The sequence below is a fragment of the Epinephelus moara genome, chromosome 1 (assembly GCF_006386435.1).
Source record: "Epinephelus moara isolate mb chromosome 1, YSFRI_EMoa_1.0, whole genome shotgun sequence".
Taxonomy (NCBI): domain Eukaryota; kingdom Metazoa; phylum Chordata; class Actinopteri; order Perciformes; family Serranidae; genus Epinephelus; species Epinephelus moara.
The window spans coordinates 45498738-45522507 of NC_065506.1; the positions used below are offsets into that span (position 1 = coordinate 45498738).

Genomic DNA, 23770 nt, shown 5'->3' on the forward strand with positions numbered 1-23770 from the left:
CCAACTTTTATTAAGTGACAGAGTTAAAAGAGAGAAATCAACATGTTAATGTGTGGGGCAAAAATTCAAATTAAATTCAAACTGCAGGGTTTCTGCAGGGGTTATAAATCTAACCTCTTGCAGATAATTTGTTTTTTGAGCTCCATGTCTGCTTACGTTGTCGTATAAAGTCGAATCCCACACCAGTCTTATCAGCCCTCTTGGAGAAAAAAAACTCTCAGAGCATGGCATGTAAAGCTTTCTCCACACAGGTGCAGATAACAGCAGATCAAAACAGACTGTGGGGGCATTCTTGGAAACTTCAGAGCAAATCTATGGGATAAATACAACTGGGAGGGAGCTTGAAATTTCTCGCGGAGGTCAGGTCAGGACTTGCTAATTAACCTGCCAATCAAATCTGCCCACAAACCCCGGCAACTCGTCTCTGGAGGAAAAGCTACAGAATCTATTGAAATGACAGAAACATGTCTCGGTACAAGACACAGTGGAATTAAACAAGTTCAATTCAATACTTAGCTCTTAGAAGATATTTACATATAAGAAAGTTTTCCATTAATGGTAACCAAAGACTGATTCAACTGTCACATGAGCTCTGATATTTGTGTCATTCAACTGGGGCTGCTAAATGAAAGCTAATCTATTATTTTGGTTAATGTTGAGATCATAATTATTCAACATGATTACTCAGTGACTGTATTTTTTAACTTTAAAAAGCAGTGGATTTTCTGGAACTTTAAATAAAATCAATCTAAAAACACATTCAAAATGTGATAAATAAAATAAATAATATGCACTATGCATAAACACTGTGCAAGACAAGTTGGAGAGACTTGCGCTGTTGGCAGAAGAGTCGTGGAATGCTATTACTATGAGCAGCATGCATGGAAATGATTTATAATGTATTTGAATATCTTCCTATCCTTTTCCTATATGGTGTGAATAAGTTTCTAAATTGATCACTGGTCGCTTTTTAGAAATAAAGTCTCTGGAAAGACGCAAAACTTAGTGAGAAAGTCCCAAATTGGCAAAACTGAGCACTGCTGTAAAGGAAAGAGACAAAACAAAAGCAATGTTGTAAAACAGAACGCAGCGTAATAATCACTTTAACTTGATTGTCTCATTTTCAGTCAATACATCCTTCAGCCCTGATTAGTCAGGGCATTTATACAGTAGAAAAATGTCAGCATTTAAACTTAAGATGAAATGATTTGGGGAAAACATCTAATTGCTGTTTTTCTGACCAACACTGCAGCTGCAAACTGAATGTTGTTGGAGGTTTGTGGTGTTGCCTCACGAGGCTCTAAACATGACAGCATTGTGTCATGATGTGAACAGCGGATGAGAAGCTTTGTCAAACATGTCTGCAGACAGTTCACCCGTGTTTGGGATGAATCTTATCTCGTAAGACTGGTTTTTAAATCTGTCTTTATACAATATGTGCATGCCTATATGAACACTAAAAGTCTTACTGGTCGTTCTAATCGTTCTTCCTTTGCCAGACAGCGTTCCCGCTTTTTTTTAAAGATGATTTTTTGGCTTCTGCCTTTATTTGACAGGAAAGACTTTAAGTGAAAAGGATATAGAGAGGGGATGACATGCAGCAAAGGACCGCAGGCTAGAATCAAACCTGAGGCCGCTGCAGCAACTGGGCACCCAGTGCTTCCTTGATGAGCAGCGGTAGTAACACTAACAGGGAATTTCACACTAAAACTTTACAAGGCCAACTCTGACTACTGATGCCTCGGCTATACTTTTGTATGCATGTTTGCGAGGACAAGGATTCTGGACTTAGTCTCCCATCACATACATTAGGATCATGTTAGAGTTAAAGTTAAATATCACAGTAACTAATACGTTCTTGGGTGTACTTATATATTGGCATGTGAGTGTCCTTTTAAAGACAAACTTGAAAAAATCTGAACTTGTCCGTTTAGATAATGTTGTGTAAAATGAAGGCTATAATTGCAAATAAAATGTTTGTGTCTTTAAAAACCAGATGCACTTTTCCATCACGCAAACAGAAATCCATTCCTCCCATAGTCTCGCGTGTCCAGCCTCCCTTACTTCAGAATGGGAGTTTGGGGACATTCGTCTTTCATTTTGTAATAGAAATGGGCGGTGATATCCAGACCATGTGACGGCGTTGCCATAGGTACGGCTTACAGTGGGCCAGGCTTGATAAATCAAACTTTCACCGTATCCCGTCGGTAAACAGGCGGAAACATCTCTCTTCTCCTGCATAAGGAATTTTAGAGAGTCGCTGTAAATCCTTAATTTCTCCAATCTTGTGGACGTTGCAGCTCTGCAATATAGCTGAATCAAATGAAATCATATCCATTTTAATCTGTTCTTGCGATGCACTGAACACTTCCTTTTCGTGTTGTACTACGGACAACAATTCGGGGAACAGCAATTCCGGTGTAGGCGGGTGTAAGGCAAAGCTAATCAGCCATTAGTCAAGGAAGTACGGAAGTACACGGATTTGGATCCGATCACATCACTGCCGCTGGGAGCCAGCGCTAGTTCTATTACAACTTTCCTATGGGAATGTCCACAGACGACAGAGTCAGCCAGCGTGCTGATGTCATCGGCATCTGTGTAAGAGACTATTCCCCCCACCATGGTTGACCATGCCCATATTTTCTAGCCTTTCTTGGATACATCCCTGATGAACTAAGTAAAGATGATATCTATCTACTAAAGATCCTGCTGGTAGCAAGTAAAGGCCATTACAAAATACTGGTCCCAGAAAAACTGCCCCACAGCGAGCCTCTTTATTAATACTGTTAAACACGTACACCTTCCGGTCTTTGTTCTTTCTTCAGAAAGAATTGGGAGAAAAACGGTGGAGAAAATGATGTATTTATTTAGCCAATGAGACAGATGTCACATGATGATTGTATGTACCATATATGACATTCGGAAAATGTGTCATGTCTTTGTAAACATCCCATTAGCTCCTATTTGTTTCCTGTTCCCTGTGTTCTGCTTTTCTTCTTTCTTTCTTTGTTTTTTTTACTTTTCTTCCTTAACGTAAAAGATTTTCATAAACAAAAAGTATTAAAAAAAAAGTCTCTTTAAAATTTGATTTCAAAAATCATTTCAATGTTCAGCCTCAATTTCCACCACAATGGGACACAAAGACGCTCCGCTGAAACTTCTAAGTGCGCTCAGCAGTGAGCACAGTGAGGCAGCTTTCCTTTGAAAAGACTGTCCTTCGTGTCACACTGATGGTCCAGTATGCAATTTGTATCAGTCAGTGACAAATTAAAAGTTTGATTTATTTTAAACTTAAGTGACATACATCCAACTCACGTCATCCTCCCTCTTCCCTCACACACACACACACAGTGCGTCATAGGTGATGCACTTCATGGCGACCTGTGAAAGACTTGACCACATTCTACTGCAAAGCCCCCCGTCACGTGTTCTCCGCCCCTCCTGAGGCTCTGATGGAGTTTACAGCCTGACGTACAAACACATGACGCAAAACTTAACAGTGCTTAGCACCAATCAGGACAGCCAACAGGAATATGTCTAAGCACTGCGGTAAGTAGAACAGGAAGGGAGGAGACAGAGCTGACCCCCCCTCACACACACGCACGCACACACCCCTCAGCTTGCTGACACTTTCAGGTTTCGGCGCTTGAGCAGTGTAAAAATTTATTTCCACGTTCCGAGCATCCGCCATGCAGCGGCACTGCCGGCGTCTCACATGAGAGCTCAGCGCTTATTGCTGATGTGTCACTTTTGAGAAAATGTCTTGTCCTCAGTATCAATGTGTGCATAAAGATGATCATTCTCATTTACAGGCTACATGGAAATCTTTCAGCCAAGACGTATGCTGATGACTTTTGCTCTGCAGAGACTGCTGCGCCCGAGGGAAGCAACTCACAGGACTGTAATGAGACCTGCAGGCCTGGTCAGTGTGTGTCTGTGTTATGTTTGTGTGTCTGCACAACTCAGACCTTCAGCATCTCCTCGTGGATGCTATAATGGCCGTAGGAACTGAAGTAGGCCTCGTCCTCATCCTCTCGGAGCTCGGCCACAGCGCCCAGGTTACCAGATCTGCGGGTTTCTGCGTTCAGCACCAAACCCTGAGCCAGCAGCCTGAGAGAGCACCAGACAGATCTGCGTTTAACTTCTCATATTAGGATATTATGGGACAAAAGCAGCGACCAGAGAGCAGAAAGCACACACAACCTTCATGCAGGACGTAGCAGTAAATGGAGGAGATGGGAGGCATTAATCTTTCCAACTCTCTCCCAACACCCCCCACCTCCCACCACCCTCACTCTTTCTGTAATTTTCCCTTATTGCCCCCCTTCCTACCCCCCCTCCTCACTTTAACCTCCATGCTGCAGTGGAATTTTCCCTTCCCCATTTTTATCTTTCCCCTTCCTCTAAACTTCTTCCACAAGGTACTCTAGTTGAGGTTTCTGCAATACTGGGTTCACTGTGTCCCCCTGCTGGCCCCAGGAGGGTAGTGCAGAAGTGAGGCAGCACATCGCAAGGTCTCAAAAACATAGAAACAAAAAAAGATCTACTCAGGATTGACATGAGAAAACTAAAAGGACAACTTAATCACACCCAGTGGTTCTAAAAACAATGTGAAAATGCAGAAGTGTCACTGACTTGAGTTTGTGCAGGTCATCCATGGCTCTGGCCAGCGCCTCCTCTGACCTGCGGGCTCTCTCCTCAGCGGCCTGTGCCCTCTGCTGCAGTGCATCGTGGGACTCGGCCCCCGATGGCGGGCACGTCGACGGGCTCAACCCCTCACAGAGCTCTTCAGGGTCTGGCAGAAACACAGAAAGGGGGAGACAAACAGAGAGGGTAAACATTTAGAGCTGAACACAAAGACTTGACACAGCGACTCTCACAGCGTCGCAACACACTCAGATGTAATATACATCTTATAACTGTATTGTTTTCATGCACTGCATGTTTTCTGTTGTACTTTGAATGGCAGCTGCAGAAAAAGTGAAGTGAGTGTGGAATCAGACTAAATCCATCCAGGTCATATCCAAAAATGAATCTGCCTAAATTCTAGTTTTCAGACCTTGCGGTGGTTTTAAAGATCCCTCAGGAAAACAATAACTGTCTCCAAGAAATGAGTTGTTAAAGCTATTCCGAGCAAGCCCTTATGATTTCTGTGTCTTTAACTGGTGATGGTTTGTCTTGGTTGATGATGTTTAAAAGCAGCGGGCTGATCCACGGCTAATGTTCCCTGTTATTTTTGCTGCATGTGTTTTTCCACAGCAGGGCAGGTAAATGAAGTTTACCTGCTGGAGGTGAGCTGTTTGCAGAGCCTGTTGTCTGCAGCTCTTCATCAACATCTCACTGTGGCTGTTTCTGATTTTACTCTTCCTTCCGGCTGTATTATTACACTTGTCTTTATTAAAGAGAAGCTCCTGATAAAGTTCCGCCAATTCAGTAATAACACATTTCATTTCCTGTAGATTCTTCACAATAAAAGTCTCCCGTTATTTTGTTATGTATAAACTTTTATTGAGAGTTTTTGAGCAGCAACTTCACACAACTTCTAATACGGCTGACAGCTCGTCTAAACTGCCAACAGAAACAAAATTGGCACGGCATGGCTTTACTCAGCACAGCCAAGAGTGAGGTCTGGCGTTGAAAAATGGCCAGAAAACATTATGATGTCACAGTGAAGCTGACCTTTGACCTTTTGGATATAAAATGTCATCCCTTCATGACTTTATTCTATGAGACCTTCGTGTGAACTTTTGTCATAAATAGCGTATGAATTCTTGAGTTATGGCCAAAAACGTTTTGTGAGGTCACAGTGACCTTTGACCAACAAAATCTAATTAGTGCATCCTCGAGTCCAAGTGGACGTTTGTGCCAAAATTGAGGAAATTCCATCAAGGCCTTCAGGGAGACCACGTTTACAAGAATGAGACAGACAGATAACCTGAAAACATAAAGACTGCAGCTGCACAAAGGCATGGAAATGGCACCACACAAATTAAATTGACAAAATTCCATATGAAATTATTTTGTGACTACACTAAACTCTTCTTTCAGGCTCTCTTTTTTCCCAGTTTTTACACAACTACTTCTGTAGCTTTTCATATGTACAACCAAGTGCAGCACCATGAATGCCCCTCTGGTAGAGAGTGTCCGAAAGTGTGCACCCTTATGCCCATTTCTGCAATTCAGCACCCCTCTCTCTCTGACAACAGGCTTTTCTCACTCGCCTTCGAGTCTGACCATTCAGGACATATCAACACTTCTGCCTTTATGTTGTTTGGATGACACTTTGTACAAACTAGTTTATTTGAAGTGTACTGGACCCTTAACACTTCTTTCATCTGGGTCACAGCGGAGACCTGGGACAAACTGCCAACAAACACCAACGAGTACCAGCCTGCAAACTGTGAACGTGTGAGTCTGTGAGTGACTTACGAGGCAGTTCCAAAGGGTTCTTTACACATCTTAAAAAAAAACATTGAACATGAGTAATGAAACTTAAAGGAGTTGCTGTACCTGTCTGCAGCAGGGGGTCGTCCTGCACGACTGGTCGCAGGAAGTCTTCACTCTCCCAGGGTAAAGGAGCATCTGGCAGCCCCGTCAGACAGGATGCATCACATTTCTATAAACACAGATTTGATTATTCAAAAAAATCACCAGCTCTATTTCACTGCATTTCTTGAAGTAGCACCTGACAATGTTTAATGGGTGAAATACTGACGATCCTCAGGAGAGTTGAGACTTTACAGTGCAAACAGTACTTACTGTTGAGCGTATGAAGTTGATCATCTTTATGTAACCGTAGTCATCTAAATCTGATGAGGAAAAGAAGAGTGAGCCATTTTAACAAAACTGAATGATCCTCTGGTTCTTCAGTGAATCAGGAGCATCTGTTTCTACTTACTGTGTTTTCTTATCACGTCTACGAGGCTGATGTGGTGCTCAGTCGTGCAGTGCTGCAGGGTGGCAGGCACAGAGCTCAGGACCCTGAAAATCAAAATTATGCAAGTAAGAAAATCTGTTTAATTAAAATGTATAATCTTACACATATCAAATGAAATGAAATGAAAACGAACAACAGGTTCTCAGATGTATTGCTTTGTTGTATAGAAGATATACGACATCATCGTGTCTGTGAGCTGAGCTTTCATGGTTTTATTTTTGTTTTTTGGAGACTTGGAAACTCCTGACATGATTTTCAGGACGCATCACAAATTCTTTATGGAGATCAGACAAAAATACAAAGGTATATGCATGTGGCATTAATCCTTAAAAGTTGCCGTGGAAACGCTCACAGCTTTTGACCTTTACCTTGTGTGGTGCAGTGGCATTCCTACACTTTTAACAAGTTAAGTGGAGACACAAGATTAGAATATATTCCTTTTGCTTTTCTATTTCATGCTCTTGGTTTGTTTCTTCCAAATAGGGAAACTTGTCACCATTACACCAAAACACTTTTAGGAGCCTTGTTTTAAATAATGTATGCATGTTTTAGCCATGTGCAAACAACCTTGAAACTCAGGGACTGATAAATTAAATGACAATATAAGAAACAGTTTAATCTATTAGAGGCTATATAAGAAATGAATATTCAACTCTGGCAACTCATATGAAGTTTCTGGCTCTGCCACCATCCTTTGATGTCATAACTGAAACTAATATTTGTCAGGAAAACCTTGATTCATCCTTAAATGGGTTCAGATTTTTTGAAGTGGGGTTGTATAGTTAAAGTATTACATACAATAGGCCCCAGTTTGGAGAAGCAAGTTTGAGTATGACACAGAAGCTAAGCAATATATTGCTGCAGACGGGGGTCAGCAATAAAACATATTTTACCCACATAAAAAGTCCCACCTAAAACAATCAATATCTATATTGGGAGTATTTTCACTGCTTTACCTTTCTGTCAGACAGCCTGTTCCAATGGGACCATTAACAGCTTCAGTTCCCATCTATGCTCTCGTCAAAGCCAACAGACTCCATTGACAAAAACAGTAATTTTAGCATGCTGAACACAGGAGCTGCTGGTCTACTGCTGCTTTGATCAGTTAGTTAGGTAGTGTTATAGTCCCACCTTGGTCAATCCGAACTAACCCCAACAACATCAAAGTAACACGATAACACAAACAAAATAACTGTTTGAGGCAGCGATAGACCAGCAGCTCCTGTGGTCGGCAATATTAAATCACAAGTTTTCTCAATGGAGTCTGGCTTTGAAGAGAGGGACGTAACGACTTTTTTCTATTGGAAATCACTGTCTGACATTAAGGTGAAGCTGTATATAGCATCAATATTGCGTACATTAAAACCGAAAAACTGCACAAAAAATTAAAGGAACACTTAAACTTCAGGGATATCAATCTGTCCATTCAGGAAGCACAAGTGATTGTGAATCAGTTTCAGATGCTTTGGTGCAAATCAAAGTGACAACAGGTGCAATGGAGAGTCAAAAGCAAGACCACCCCTCAAAAAGGGAATGGTTTTTACATGTGGTGTCCACAGACAGTTGCTCTCTCCTTATCCTTGACTGATTCTGCTCTAGTTTGGTCTTCTGCTAGTGTCCTTGTCACTACTCAGGTTGCACAGGTAGTCCAGCTCCTCCAGGATGACACATCCATACATGTGGTCACAAGAAGGTTTGCTGTGTCTTCCAGCACAGTCTCAAGAGCATGGAGGAGATACCAGGAGANAGAACTGGCAGGTCCGCCACTGGCGCCCTGTTCTCTTCACAGATGAGAGCAGGTTCACACTGAGCACATGTGACAGGCGTGTAAGAGTCTGGAGACGCTGTGAACGTTATGCTGCCTGTGACATCACCAAGCATGACCGGTTTGGTTGTGGGTCAGTGATGGTCTGGGGAGGCAGATCCTTGGAGGGTCACACAGACCTACATGTCAGAGCCAATGGTACCCTGACTGCTGTTAGGTACCAGGATGAAATCCTCAGAGCGATTGTCAGACCTTACGCTGCTGCAGCGGGCCCTGGGTTCCTCCTGGTGCAGTGGGCCCTGGGTTCCTCCTGCTGCAGCGGGCCCTGGGTTCCCCCTGGTGCAGAGAGCCTTGGGTTCCCCCTGGTGCAGAGGGCCCTGGGTTCCCCCTGGTACAGGACAATGCCCGGCCATATGTGTCCAGAGTGTGTAGGCAGTTCCTGGACGAAAAAGCTGTTGATGCCATTAACTGGCCCTTTTGTTCCCCTGACCTAAATCCAACTGAGCACCTATGGGTCATTACGCAACTGTCCAGGAGCTCACTGATGTTCTGGTCCAGGTCTGGGAGGAGATCCTTCAGGACACCATCCGCCGACTCATCAGGAGCATGCCCAGACGTTGTTGGGAGTGCATACAAGCACACAGGGGGCCAAACACACTACTGAGTCACTTTCTGAGTTGCCGTGATAAAATAAACACACGCTGGATGAGGCTGTAATTTCAATTTTTTACTTTGATTTTCAGCGTGATTTTGAATCCAGCCCTCAGTGGGTCGATGAGTTTGGTTTTCACTGACTGTTATTACACCAGTTTGTTCTGAACAAGTTTTGTACATCAGTCAAGATTTTCAACTTAACTTGTTCATTAAGATCTGACGTGTGATTCAAGTGTTCCCTCAATTTTTTTTAATGTCAGACACTGTCTATGCATAAACACCTCATACAAGCGAACTTCAAAAAACCTGAGCTATCCCTTTAAATCCAGTGTGTTTTAAACATTTACGGCTGCAGTCTGCTTTCTTCCAGCAAAGTTAACTCACCTGTCACAGAACAGACAGGTGACCGGCTGACTGTCCTCCTCCTCCATCCACTGCCACTGCTCCTCATCGTCAACGTCTTCATCATCGCCGTCAGAGAGCTCAGGCATCTCGTCAGCATCTCCATCACCGTCTGTCAGAGTAACAGCTCATTACCGCTGTATGCACAGTAACTTTAGCGGTGCTGAAGTAAGCTAATGACAACCGTTAACATCGTGTGACGTCACTAAACACAAAATCCATAACGTATATACGTAATAGAAATGACCGCTAACCAAAATTAGAGTTTGCATTTTCAACAGGTACAGTTTGGGCGGGTTAAATTTGCTATTTACAACACTCACGTGGATATGTGTACTCTGCCATGTTGTCGCCTTGGTTTCAGTGGACTTCCGGGTGACGTTTGGTGACGTAAAGAAGGGGGCCGGAGCAGACAGAGGCAGAAGAAGCACTTCCGGATGATCACCACAAGATGGCGCCCAAGTTTAATTTATGACACAGCTACAGCCGCTCTCACAAACTTCATCTGTCCACGTTATTAGATATTTATACACGCAGCCATCTGCTCACCAACATGTATTAATAAATACATTAACGATGGCTGCTGGGAAAGAATATTTTCATTAGGAAAAAACTGTTTAATTAAAGAATAGTGGCTCCAAACTTTGCTTTATCTGCTTACAAGTCAATGCACTCAAATACTTTGCTTATCTGATGCAACATCACATCACTACTCATTTTTGTATATATTTTATATTTCTATTCTTATGTCCACATAGGCTATTGTTTGATTACTTGCTGCTGTGACACTCAGTTTGAGATCAACAAAGTACTATCTATCTATCTATCTATCTATCTATCTATCTATCGTAGCGCGGAACTGATGAAGTCGGTTAGTGAAACTACCCGGACGACAATGACGTGCGGACATGTGCAGCAACATAATATCACCGACTCCACTGAAATATGACTGTAAATAATAAAGTCTGTTGACATGGTGTCTGTTTAACGCCGCTGTGGAGAAGTTACCACACAATAATGATCCGTAAATAATGTCCGAGGCTGCTTTAGAGGAAGTTTCTGTTTTATCGTCCATTTACTGCGGAGGAGGAGAGTTTCAGCTCCTGCAGCAGTCTGGTGAGTTCACATCTCACTACAAACACCTTCATAGACGTTTAAAGTTACAACAAACTGACCATGTTAACATACGACATGAAGTCTCTGTCAGAAAGACACAGTAAAATGACACAGCTAGCTGCTCCAATAGTAAAGTAAATCACAGTTTCCAAGTAGGACTATGTGGCATCACATTATAATGATGAGACAAGTTCAGAGACTCCTTTAATACCAAAATGAAAGAGGAAAAAGCCTGTTTCAATCTGGCCTCCTCTGCTTACAGGGGCATGGAAAAGTTTAGGCACCCCATGTCAAGATTTTATTTACTGTGAATAGTTAAGTAAGTAGGAGATGAACTGATCTCCAAAAGGCATGAAGTTAAAGATGAAACATGCTTTTCGACATTTAAGCAAGATAAGAGTATTATTTTGGTTTTGTACCATTTTAAAGTGAAAAAATTAAAGGAGCACCCCACAAGTGTTTGGGCACACCAAGACATTTGAGCTCTCAGACAACTTTTCCCAGGGTCTCAGACCTTAATGAGCTTGTTAGGGCTCTGGCTTGTTCACAGTCATCGTTAGGAAAGGCCAGGTGATGCAAATTTCAAAGCTTTATAAATACTCTGACTCCTGACACCTTGTCCCAACAATCAGCAGCCATGGGCTCCTCTAAACAGCTGCCTAGCACTCTGAAAACTAAAATAACTGATGAAGACTATGAGAAGATAGCAAAGTGTTTTCAGGGAGCTGTTTCCTCTGTTTGTAATGTCATTAAGAAATGGTAGTTAACAGGAACTGTGGAGGTCAAGCTGAGGTCTGGAAGACTTTCCAAGAATGCTGCTCATGGGATTGTTAGAAAGGTAAATCAAAACTCCCATCTGACTGCAAAAGACCTACAGGGAGATTGATCAGACTGGACAAATATGACCTTCATGGAAGAGTCATCAGAAGAAAACATTTCCTGTATCACCTTTGACACAATGGATCACGACATTCTCCTGTCATGTCTTGATTCCTGTGTAGGCATTAAAAGCACAGCGCTAAAATGGTTCCAGTCTTATTTGTCAGATAGGAGTTTCTCTGTCCATCTTGGCCAGTACTCTTTTGCTGTGTCCCCACTTAATTGTGGGGTACCGCAAGGCTCCATTTTGGGCCCTAGTTTATTCTCGTTGTATATGCTTCCCTTGGGGTCTATTTTTAAAAAGTACAACATCTCCTTCCATTGTTTTGCGGATGACCTTAAGATCTATCTGCCCATAGTAGTAGTAGTAGAAGTATTTACATGCACAGCCTGTACAGCACTTTGGTCAACTGACGTTGTTTTTAATGTGCTATAGAAATAAACCTGACTTGACTTGACTTGTGTCCTCACCACAATATTCAGCCTCAGAAGTTTACAAAGGAACATCGAAACAAGCCTGATACGTTTGGAAACAAGTCCTGTGGACTGATGAAGATAAAATGCAACTTCACGGACACAATGAGCAAAGGTATGTTTGGAGAAAAAAGGGACACCTGTCCAACTGTTAAACACTGGGATGGATGGATGATGCTTTGGGCTTGTGTTGCAGCCAGTGGCACGGGGAACATTTCACAGGTACAGGGAAGAATGGATTCAGTTAAATTCCAGCAAATTCTGGAGGCAAACATCACAGCATCTGTAAACAAGCTGAAGATGAAGAGAGGATGGCTTCTACAACAGGACAATGATCCTAAACACACCTCCAAATCCACAATGGACGACCTCAAGAGGAGCAAGCTGAAGGGTTTGCCATGGCCCTCACAGTCCCCCGACCTAAACATCATTAAACATCTGTGGATAGAGCTCAAAGAGCAGTGCATGAAGACGACCCAAGACTCTCACAGAGCTAGACAGTGGTATATTAGACCTTAAAAACCAGAATCATAATGTCTGTTAGTGCTGTAACATCGCTCTGTTTGCCCTCCAGCTCAGGATGGACTCATGGTCCAAATCAACAGCACTGTTGGAGGAGAACGAAGGCTGGATGTGAGCCTGTTGTTCCATCTGCACCCCAGCTACCCTTCCTGTCCTCCCGCCATCTCCGTCTCCTCCACTGTTCTCTCTAGGACTCAGTGTCACAACATCAGACAGAAGCTGCTGGATCAAGCTGCAGCTTTACCACCAGAGGAACCAATGGTCCATCAGCTGGTGGAGTGGATGCAGGTAAATCATCTTACTGACTGTTTAATGAACTGTAACAAATAATTAAATGACACTTGACACACAAATCTTTTGATCTGTGTAATAAGGAGCAGTGTGTGGAGGTGACAGACAGCTGCAGAGGTGCTGAGGAGGATGTGAAAAAAGAGAGAGAAAAAGAGGAGGAGTGGACGGCAGTGCTGTCGTTGGACCACATCCGATCGAGAAATCGTTACATCAGTCTGCTGGAGCGCTGGACCCAGCAGCTGCAGCTCACTGGGAGGTTATTACTGGGAAGGAGTATACTGGTTATTCTGCAGGGAGACAGAGCCAACATCAAGGTACCAACCAACTTACACACCATCACACAAAGTCGTACACACGAAGAAGCTAAAACAAAAGGAGGCTGGATTTTTTTTTTTTTTAAACTAAAAATGACTTAAATGATAAATTGATCACCAAAATAGTAACAGATTAATTTTCTGTTGATTGACTAATCACTGAAGCTCTGACATTGAGACACACTGCAGAGGTTAAAGGGTTCAGTTTGCTGTAAATTAAGTCAAGATTGTCTTATCTGTCCTTACATCAAGTGCTCCAAAACATCTGTAAGCACTCAAGTGACAGCGCCTTCTAGTGGCTGTAGGAGATATGATCCTCCTGACTGCTGAGCATATGTTTTTTGTATATATAAGCATATTTATTTTTGTTTGTTTAAGCAGATTATTCCCTGTGAAATTTGCATCAAAAATGAGTTTTCCTGGTATATTTCTTAGGAACTTTTGACATTCTCTACCTGTAATATTGTTTTTTTAAGGCTTCTTTTATGACAGATTCAGTGTTTCATTCTCCCTGACACCTGGCCATTATTCTTTTAGCTCTTTGAATGTTTAGGTGGGTACTTTTCTAATGCAGGATTAGTCTGTTCAGCAGAGCGAAGGCTCTCTGAATATAGCTTGTCTTCAGGTTAATATCTTGAATAATTATCAAAACTTTTGAAAAATAATTTCAGTCAGTTTTCTTCACAGAAATAGATGGGATGCCGAGCTACAGGTCTACTGTGTATTTAAAACAAGTTTTCTCACACTCCTTAAATAGGGCTGCAGCAAAATACTGGTTTTAAGGTGTACCATTATTAAAAAAAAAAAGTTGACGATTAATATACCGTGTACATCTGACTGTAGTCTTGTCTCTCCAGGAGTTTTGTCGCCTTTTAAAGACGGTGAAGGTGGATGTGGATTCTTCAGGCAAGAAATGCAAAGAGAGGATGATGAAGGTTCTCATTGAAAGACCTTCATCTTCCTCCTGTGGACATGGGTAAGGATCACAGACATACACTTTGACTCTGAGGTAGCAGGGAAATGGAATAAGGGCAGGACTTGTATGATCAGTGTTGGATCACGCAGCAGTATTGTGACAGCTCTCACACTTCCCACTCTGTGTCTCTGTGTGTCTTTCGATCAGTCTCCAGGGTTTTGCAGTGAAGAACTACGAGTCGTTAGCAGAGCTGACCGCAGCCTTCCAGGAAATTAACATGGCTGAGATTTACCAGCAGATACTGCCATCATTAAGTGACTGACAGCACACAGGTTACCACGGTGACCAGTGACTGAACCTAAACTGAGAAGATCCTCGACAAGATTCAGACTCAACAAGCACAGTCTGACTGTAGAAGCAGGTGCACACAAGACGAGCCGCCTGCCATGAATACCAGATTGAATGTAAAGCATCCACTGGATACCCAACTCCTAAACAACACTATAACTGTGTGGTAACAGCGGCTCAACAGACACAAAAAGACTGATGGTTGAAACACAATAAAGTTATTGCTGATGTGTATTTTGACAATTTATCTGATTTTCATTGATGGACTGATTGGTTCATCTGCAATAAATCTATGTGAACACAGAGTGGACCAGAACTAAAAGCTGATCCAAACCAAATGAGCCAAACTACTGTCACACTCGCAGCGTTGATCAAATATGAATTAAGATTCTGTCACTGCACTGTCCACTTCTCGTCTCAAATGTTTTCAGAGACATATTTTAGTGTACTGCTTTGCTGTAAAATGAGAGATTGTGACTTGGCTGCCATGTTTGAAAACAGCTGAGCAGAAATGACGCTCTGGCCAAATCTGCACTCTTGCAAATCAAGTGTCAACTCGTAGTGACTAGAGCATCATTTTTATGCCCCTGCACCAGTGATAGCCGTGGCTGGACATAATTTGTTTTTTAGGTTGTCCATCTGTTTCTCATGAACAAGATATCTTAAGAACAAACTGAGGGCATTTCCTCAAATTTGGCCCAAACATCCACTCAGGCTAATGATGAAATGATCAGATTTTCCATACACTTAGTATGACAAAACTTCACACAAATGTTTAATAGGATAAAATAATTGAGTTATGACATTTTATATCCAAAAGGTCAAAGGTCAGCTTCACTGTGACATAATGTTCTACAAAAACACTTATGGCCATTATTCAACGCCATATCTCAGGAACAGAAGGGGAGACATTTGGTCAGATACTGAATTGGTGACACTAATCTTGGGTGTCCATCTTGAATCTGAGCTGCCAGGGGCGAAGATGTGTATAAAAGCAGGTTTAAGAATATGTAGGTTTTTTGCATCACCATCCATATTTGAAGCATTGTCAGCTGTCATGTCTACATATGAGTCTGGACAGACATGGCTGTAAACTGCAACTTGCGAGGTGGTAATTCTAGTTTTTATAACCCATTTTATTATCATTTATCCCAAATCATGATCTTTCCTGAACCTTAACCAAATCCTTTTGTTTCCCGAAGTTAGGACAGAAGTCTGGACACAAACCAAAAGTTTTGGTGTCAAAGTCTTGCACTTCCGAAGCCTGCACAGTACATAAATGTAATGTTTTGTTACCCTAAAGAAATGTCTCTGAACATAATCAAGGCATCATTTACTTTGCCACAACAATGTTAGTTATAATTAGTAACAAGCAAAAGTAGTTTCCTGGGGACTGAGTTGTCCTTGCCTATATATTAAATGGACCGCCCCAACAAATGTGTTTATTGTGAAAGAAATTGTTGTCCTCACTTGCCTGCCTTCAACAGAGCAGGACAGGAGGGTCTGATATTAAACAGAACAAACCCCCTCCTCCATAATGAGAATATCTTCATCATAATGAGGACCAACATCAACACACAGGACATAAACAGTTCTGGGTTTGTAGATGAGCGAGGCTCAAGAGGACGTAAAACGAACAGATTCCAGTTGCTTCATCTCAAGAATTTAAACTTCAGGTCACTCACCAGTTTACAGCTGCTTTTCCTCCAACGCATTCCTCTCAGACCATATGGGTCTTTGAAGGCTGCAATATGTGTGTTCTGAGTTTTGTTCTTTACTCTCTCATCCACATGAATTGATCTTAATGTTTTGTACATGACTTACTGTAGCATGATAAGTTAAACAGTTATTGTTGTTAACATCTTTGACTCATGGCAGTGTCCCATGTCAGCTTTTCACTTGGAATTCCTTCTCTTTTTAAATGTCAATATTTGGGCTCGGACGTTTCAGTCCAAATATTTAAAATAATGAGAACTGTATGAGAGACATGCTGATTACCAAGAACTGGAATAACACCATGGATGTGCTGTCAGGCACGACAAGACATCAGAGTCCACTTCAGTTGTGATTCAGGGTGTTTTCACACTTGGTCCTTTTCAGCCCTCTAAACAGACTCAGAGTGGTGACTCAGCATTTTCTGCCCATATGTGAACACTCCAAGAGAACTCAGACCCCTCTGAAGCGACCACCTCGGAGGCACCTCGGTCTGAGTTTGGGTCGCTGTAAGGCTGCAGTGCGGTTCACTTAACCTGTGCCCTGTGAACATAAAGTGCTCCAGGTTCTCTTTGCTCTTTGCCGTTGTATTCAGCCCTCTGGATCACATGCTGTTGCACTGGGATGCTTGGACAAACATACAAAACCACACTGGCCTGAAACGCTTGCAAGGATGCAGGACGAGGAGTAGTTTGGTCCACGGAAGATACTGCACGTCTCCAGTTTGGGAATGTAGAATACATCAAACAGATACAGTCTACGGCACAGAAACACTAAGGTTTACCTCCAGTTTTAAGTTCATCTGAAAGTGAGGGGCTTTATAACCGCACTGCAGTGCCACGTCAAAGTAAAAATTAAACTATGTCAGCATATAACTTATTATATACAGGCTACAGTTTGAACAGAGACAGGACTGAGGCCCCGTCAGAGGTAAAGTGGAGCAGAAAGAGAACTGAGTCCTCTTGAAAATGAACTGACAATGTGAACACAAAAAGAACCGAGTCCCTTTTCTGTTGGTCCACTTTTGATGCACTTTAAGAGGACTGAGTTCGGTTTGCTTAAAGAGGACTATATGTGTAAACACCCTTATTGTAGTAGGAAACAGATGGTATGTCAGTCTGGCACCAATCAATGCTGATTTCATCTAAACAGACTGGTCAAGTTACAGTTTCCATCCACGTGTCCAGACTCATATGTAGCCCTGACAGTTGACAATGCTTCAAATGTTGCTGCAAAGAAGCTGCATATTGTAAAACGTGGATGCTTCACACATCTTAAGTCGCACAGAAGATCTAAACAGCACAGTTCAAGGTGAACACCCAAGTTTAGACGTCCCGTTCACGAGAATTAGACTGACACAAGGTCGAAGTGACACTGACAGTGCCATCCAAAATCTAATTTATTGTTGAGTCCAAGTGTACCTAATTTAAAGAAATTCCCTCAAGGCGTTATTGAGATATCGAGATCACCAGAATATGACAGATGTACCACAAGTGTACAGACATTTGACTACACATCAACTAACAAGAATTAACACAATGTAAAATCAATCAAGGTAACATCGAACAACTTAAGCCTCAAAGTATTTTGAAAATAAATTAGCTAAGAACAAAGGAACTCACATTTTCACTCAGTCAAACAGTTGTTACCAGTAGTACTAAGAATTCTGCTGCAGGTGGTGCAAAAAAGAGCTCACACCTGAACTCAATCCCTGGTATAAAGCCAGGCTCCTCCTCCTCCAAATAAAATAACAACTAAAATGTCTGCATACCTGAACAACAAAATAGGTTGTTAGTCAGTGGATTCCAAAACCAATGTTTCCTGTTGGTAGGATGAAGACACTGTAGCAATACCTGTGCAGTTTAGGTAACTAAAACTATACAATTAAGGTTAGGAAATAATCTTTAATGTCTGATTACAGTCTTCCATACACTGTGACCTCCTGAAAACCTCCTGAAAACTTCAGTATTAGAGTATGTCTTTGTACCGTTAAATATTTGTGACTAAATTATCAACAGTTAAAGCTTCGGCAGCACCAGGGCTGGGCTTAAAAACCCTGAATCTTTACTGTTCATCACCTGTGGCATTTTTCCGAACAAAGCATTTTCCGATTATTATTATCTATTATTTCATCCATTAATCGATTAGTTGTTTAATCTGTAAAATGTCAGAAAATGGTGAAAAATGTTGAACAGTATTTCCCAAAGCCCAAGATGACGTCCCTGTTTTCTGCAAACCCCCAAATACTGTCACCAAAGAGTAAAGAAACCAAAGAAATCACATTTGAGAAGCTGGAATCAGAGAATTTTGATTTTTTTTCTTGAAAAAATACTCATACTGGTTAATCTATTATCAAATTAGCTGGCAATTTATTTAACAGTTGATAAATATTTGATTAATCATTGCAGCTGTAGATGTGAGATATGCTATTATTCAGGTTTCAGGAGCATTCTTTGGACATGTGTACAGCACATTTAGAATATGCATCTCAGTTGGGGTTATTACTGCAGTTTGCAGCACATGGCCTCTGGCCTGTTTACAATCAGCTCTGTGCACCGTCAAGGACGTGCTGTACACCAACAACAGATTGTAAGGCTGGACTAAAGATGTATGATCAAAAGAAGAGCACACATTGCTGTTCAGAAGGAGAAACACAGCTACTTTTAAACATGATGAAAGACTTGTGTATCAACAGGTTTTTGGATATGTGCAGATATCACAATGCAGACCTTTTCCTTTGAGGGACTGGTGGAAAACTTTGACAAAATCCTGTTTTGACGCAAAGAGGCAAAATGACATGAGCAGCTCCAGCTGTTTCACTTTTCTCTGTTTTGATGTGATATGTGTGGGCACGATAATCTGAATATGCACGAGTGCATGTAAACAGGAATATTAGTGGATTTGTCTATTTCAGAACAAGAGTAGTTTGTGCATGTATAAGTAGTTAGTGCTTTAAGTGGTTGGACTGCGGCACTGAAGGAACAAAAACACTTTTTTATACTTATAGCATTTGCATACAATTAAACTTATCTTAACAGGCTTATTTTTCACTTCCAATTCAATAGGGCTGAGGTGCCTGCCTCTTTCATCCTGTGCCACCCAATTACGTGCAACGCCCATGAATCACAACATCTCTGGCTACACTGCTGAGTGTATCAGAGCTTTTTCCACAGAAAACAGCTGCTGCGGGAAATGACGCTGATGAGAGCAGTGAGACTAAACTGGAGCTGAACACTGGAGCTGTGGACTGGAAAACCAACAATGAGCTGAAAACGTTCAAACGCTCCGTAATGCTAAAAATAGCCGAGCTCGCATGAACAGAAGGGATAAAAAACAGTGGCATCATGTTTTAATAAAGCTGTGGTCGCAGCAGACACTGAAAGAAGACAGAGGCAGCATGTCTGGCTTTAAAAAGCTCAGTGTGCTTTATTATTTACATTTTAACAGAGCTGAAAATATTCAACTCACTGAACTCAGTGAAACAGGTGAAGGGACATCAACAACAGCTCGAAACGTAAAACTGAGATCATGAAATGGTACAGAAAGTCAAACTAATGGAATAAACCAGAAATAATAGCTCAGTTTTCACCACCTTTGAATAAAAGCAGTGTTTTTTTTAACAGTACATGTTGTAAAAAGCACAATCATTACAATGCAGTTATGTACATGTTCAATACAATTCATTTTCAATATTTGTACACATTACACATACTGCAGTTTACAAAATGTTTTATGAAAATCACACCGGCCTTCAAAAATACAACTGAAGCGCTTCAATCCAAAGTGAGACATCCAACATTTGTAAAACGTTTAACACCCTGTACAAATTAAAAGCAAGTTTAGTTCACTATGAATGACTGTAACTGACGTTTGACAACATGATCACACTTCAGTTGTCGTCTCTTTTCAAGACTGACTCAGAGTTAGAGAGACAGAGGTGTTGGGAGGTGGTTGGCTCGTCATCCGTTCATCAGACAGGTGCGGCAGCAGAACTGACGGTAAAGCTTCTTCTCACAGAGACGGTTGGACTTGACCATCTCACAGAACACCTCATCAGCTGACGGACAGATTGATGCAGAAGCAGAGAATGAGCTTAAAGGTATACTGTGCAGGATATTACAGATGTTATACAGAAATAATCACTTATGACCCACTAGGAGTGTGTGGTGGTGTGTGTTTCTGCAGAGACTCTGCCCTCTGCCTGTAGTTACTTATTTTCTGTCTTGGGGACTTTTATGGATGTGTACCTCCACAGCGCTCAGGTGATGTCGGGGCTTTAAAAAAAAAAGGTGGTGACCAGATGCTAGACTAAAGGAAGCAGCAGGAATTGAAGAGACACAGGGCTGAAACTAGAATTACTGTCCTGCAGTTGTATGCCTCCGCGCACCAGTCAGGTTTTTCTTACAGTTTACATCTATGATGTCTGTGAAAACATGGATGCGTCACACCCAGAGGATCAATACAATCAGCACAGCTTCAAGGTGGACACCAAAGATGAGTGTCACCAATTAAGCATCTGACCAAATATTTCCCCTTCTGTAATGAGATAGGGTGTTGAGTAATGGACAGAAAAGTGTTTTATACCGAACATTATGATGTCACAGTGAAGGTGACCTTTGACCTTTTAGATGGAAAATGTCATCCATTCATTATTTTATCCTGTTAGATATTTGCTTTGTCATAATTAGCATGTGAATTCTTAAGTTATGATCAAAAATATATTTTGTGAGGTCACAGTGACCTTGACCTTTGACCACAATATTCAAATCACTTTATTCTGAAGACCAAGTGGACGTCAGTGTCAAATTTTAAGAAATTCCCTGAGGGTTATCTTGAGATATCGTGTTCATAAGAATGAGACAGATGCAAAGTCACAGTGACCTTGAGTTTTGACCATCGATATCTAATCAGTTCATCATTGAGTCCATGTGACCTAATCTGAAGAAATTTCTTCATGGTGTTCTTGAAATATCACATCCACAAAAACGAGACAGACAAGGTCACAGTGACCTTGACCTCTGACCCTTGACCACCAAAACAAATCAGTTTATTGTTGAGTCCATGTGGATATTTGTGCCAAATTTGAAAAAACTTCCCTGAAGGCATCCTTAACATGGCACGGCATGGAGGCATAAACAAACAAAAAAAAGCAACTAAGGTGAAGCAAAACGGCAAACCAGTAAATATGAGGTTAACTTAACTTTAAATTTTGCTGGCAACTACGTTTACAATTAGTAACCAACAATCCTGCATAGTATACCTTTAATTAAACAAACTTTAAACTCTCCGTTGCAAGCGCCAATTCAAGTTTTTTTTTGTTTTGTTTTTTGCTTTCATCTGCTGTGTGTTAAATTTTTAACACTTCACAGTCCAGCTGTGAGAAATCAGCAGACAAAAACAGTTTAGCAGTGCCATTTGTCTATTAGAGGATCTGAAACAATCAGAAATGGTACAGCTGCCGATGATGCGTCATCAGATCAGAGTTGTGCTGTGACAGAAATGAAGAGGGAATGGATTGATTTACACTTAAGATGCTAAAAAACATCTCTTCAAAGCACATTTGGTCAGGAAAACAACGACTCTTGAACATGCAAGAAATGTCTAAAACCATTAGACCAATGTTATATGTTCTGTTGAGATGTGTATTTGAATAATCTCAAAAGTTTCCAAAAATGTTCAAACCCAAAGAAAACTGTAATTTTCAATCAAGGACGCGGCCCCTGTCAGTTGCCTCATATCCCCTCTGTGCATAGTTGTGGTTGTCTACCAGAAGCTGTCATAAATTGACCTTTTATCCAGTTTTAATCCACATTTTTACGATAAACGTTTTAGATCTTTGTTGTTTTTAACTACAGTTTTTAATCTGATAAAGGATTTTAAGTCATCAGATGTCTGGATCTGAAGATATCAGAGAAACAAGCTGAAATATACCTTAGAGGCAACTTGGCTCCAGCCTCTGCTGTGACAGTGTCAGAGAAACACTGTTTTTTTTCCATGAAACTGCTTTATTCACTGTGTTTACCAGTTCAAATCACTGGGTCTGTTTGTTTTAGGGTAAAGTAGGCCTCTGTGGATAATTCAGCTCCTGCTAGAAACCCCTGATCGATGAACATAGGAACTCCTGTTCTGTTACTGTTTTGATTAAGAGACCTTTAATGGCAGAAATATTACATATAGTACATTTAAAAACAAATCTGTACACACAAATGATACTTGGATAAAGCTCACTGTGTGCCTTATTGAGGTCTAAAAACTGAGTTGAATGCATGTCATTTCTCATAAAACAGTTGCAAAACTTTTTTTCTTTAATATTCTAAATTGCCAATCGTTTACATTTAAGTTTGTTTGCTGGCAGTCTTCTTTTTCACCTACTGTTGATACACTAAACGGCATGAAACCAGCAGCAAAATGTAAGTCATGCCACTGTGTGCTCATTCATATGCAGCATACAAACAAAACAGGGACCCCCGATGTAAAAACTATGCTCTCAAAGTATTTTGGAGTGCAAGTCAGGTGGGATTGTCGGACAGGGAAGTTAGTTATTATACTAGTCTATGTTAGCTGACATCATCTAAATATAAAACAGATCAAATATATGACGAGAATGAAGCAGATGTGGGTTATAATTTCAAACTCACCATTATGACACGATGCATTCACAATACAAGTCCTGCTGACCAGACTGTAACCCTCTTTGCATCTGGTGCAAGTCGTTCCAGGGCCGCTGCAGCTCAGACAGTTTTCCTCACACCTTGATGAACAAGACGAGATAAAATCCAGCTGAAATCAATAAACCCTAAACAAACACCTATTTCTTTTTACAGAGTTTACAGAGTGTTCCTCTGCCCCTGTACCAGAGGAAAATGTTAGGTGTGTCATTCAAATGTAACTGATTTTACAGTGGACTTAAAGTTATAAAGATGAAGAGAATCAAACCCTGACTGACTGACTTGAAACAGTTTTTTGTGGCCACAGTGATATTATAAGAAAAGCTTAAGACGATCCAGGGATGAACGAGTGATATTAGTGAGACTGAGAATCACCCACCTGTGACACATCTTATGAGGGACTCCTGCTGCCTCTCCGGAGTAATAGCCAGGACTACAGGTCTGCACACACCTCCACTCCTGCTGCAGGTAGCGCTCAGCACACAGGATACACTCCTCCTTACCCGGCCCTGAGAGACACAGATATGAAACTTTATGTCATGGAAAATAAAAACTTAACAATGTGTACGCACAAAAAAGATGTGTATGCCCCCTTCCTGATTTCTTACTTTTTTGCATGTTTTCCGCACTTAAATGTTTCAGATCATCAAACAAATTTAAACATTAGTCAAAGATAACACAAGTAAACACAAAAGCTACATGGCCCTGTGTGAAAAAGTGTTTGCCCCCTAAACCTAATAACTGGTTGGGCCACCCTTAGCAGCAACTAGT

At 41.3% G+C, this 23770-nt stretch overlaps 4 protein-coding genes across 7 annotated transcripts in view; 2 read left to right on the forward strand and 2 right to left on the reverse strand.

The window, feature by feature from the left end:
* prmt3 (protein arginine methyltransferase 3) overlaps positions 1 to 10165 on the reverse strand; it is an 88297-nt gene extending 78132 nt beyond the window's left edge. Inside the window, exons 1-7 of the mRNA XM_050052750.1 lie at positions 10082 to 10165; positions 9741 to 9870; positions 6899 to 6981; positions 6760 to 6809; positions 6511 to 6616; positions 4636 to 4795; positions 3969 to 4110 (exon numbers count right to left, since the gene is read on the reverse strand). Of these exons, the coding sequence (XP_049908707.1) occupies positions 3969 to 4110; positions 4636 to 4795; positions 6511 to 6616; positions 6760 to 6809; positions 6899 to 6981; positions 9741 to 9870; positions 10082 to 10103 (693 nt within the window). The 5' untranslated portion in view covers positions 10104 to 10165. The remainder of the gene's footprint in view (positions 1 to 3968; positions 4111 to 4635; positions 4796 to 6510; positions 6617 to 6759; positions 6810 to 6898; positions 6982 to 9740; positions 9871 to 10081) is intronic.
* Positions 1 to 23770, forward strand: part of txlng (taxilin gamma) — a 765700-nt gene that overhangs the window by 346942 nt on the left and 394988 nt on the right. The window lies entirely within an intron of this gene.
* rwdd3 (RWD domain containing 3) lies at positions 10651 to 14850 on the forward strand. 3 transcript variants are annotated; one of them, XM_050053058.1, is made up of 6 exons: positions 10651 to 10874; positions 12237 to 12342; positions 12802 to 13037; positions 13124 to 13354; positions 14212 to 14330; positions 14478 to 14850. In XM_050053058.1, exons 2-6 carry the CDS (start codon positions 12303 to 12305, stop codon positions 14590 to 14592), a joined length of 741 nt encoding a protein of 246 aa, XP_049909015.1. In that variant the 5' UTR covers positions 10651 to 10874; positions 12237 to 12302; the 3' UTR covers positions 14593 to 14850. The 3 variants fall into 3 exon arrangements, with proteins under 3 accessions (XP_049909015.1, XP_049908997.1, XP_049909006.1); XM_050053040.1 differs by lacking the exon at positions 12237 to 12342; XM_050053049.1 differs by lacking the exon at positions 12237 to 12342 and having other exon boundaries at positions 13130 to 13354.
* The window catches only part of pcsk6 (proprotein convertase subtilisin/kexin type 6), a 29230-nt gene continuing 25193 nt past the window's right edge, over positions 19734 to 23770 (reverse strand). The window contains exons 19-21 of one of the 2 annotated variants that reach the window (XM_050052520.1): positions 23379 to 23508; positions 22970 to 23082; positions 19734 to 21819 (exon numbers count right to left, since the gene is read on the reverse strand). In XM_050052520.1, the coding sequence (XP_049908477.1) occupies positions 21809 to 21819; positions 22970 to 23082; positions 23379 to 23508 (254 nt within the window). In that variant the 3' untranslated portion in view covers positions 19734 to 21808. The remainder of the gene's footprint in view (positions 21820 to 22969; positions 23083 to 23378; positions 23509 to 23770) is intronic. The other variant, XM_050052512.1, reaches the window with a different exon arrangement.

What these genes read in the sequence shown, in the direction of transcription:
- rwdd3 (XM_050053040.1), top strand. Translation starts at nt 10,790, where the DNA reads ATGTCCGAGGCTGCTTTAGAGGAAGTTTCTGTTTTATCGTCCATTTAC. An exon ending in GAGACAGAGCCAACATCAAG is followed by an intron (nt 13,355 to 14,211) that starts GTACCAACCAAC and finishes TTGTCTCTCCAG; the next exon opens with GAGTTTTGTCGCCTTTTAAA. An exon ending in TCTTCCTCCTGTGGACATGG is followed by an intron (nt 14,331 to 14,477) that starts GTAAGGATCACA and finishes TCTTTCGATCAG; the next exon opens with TCTCCAGGGTTTTGCAGTGA.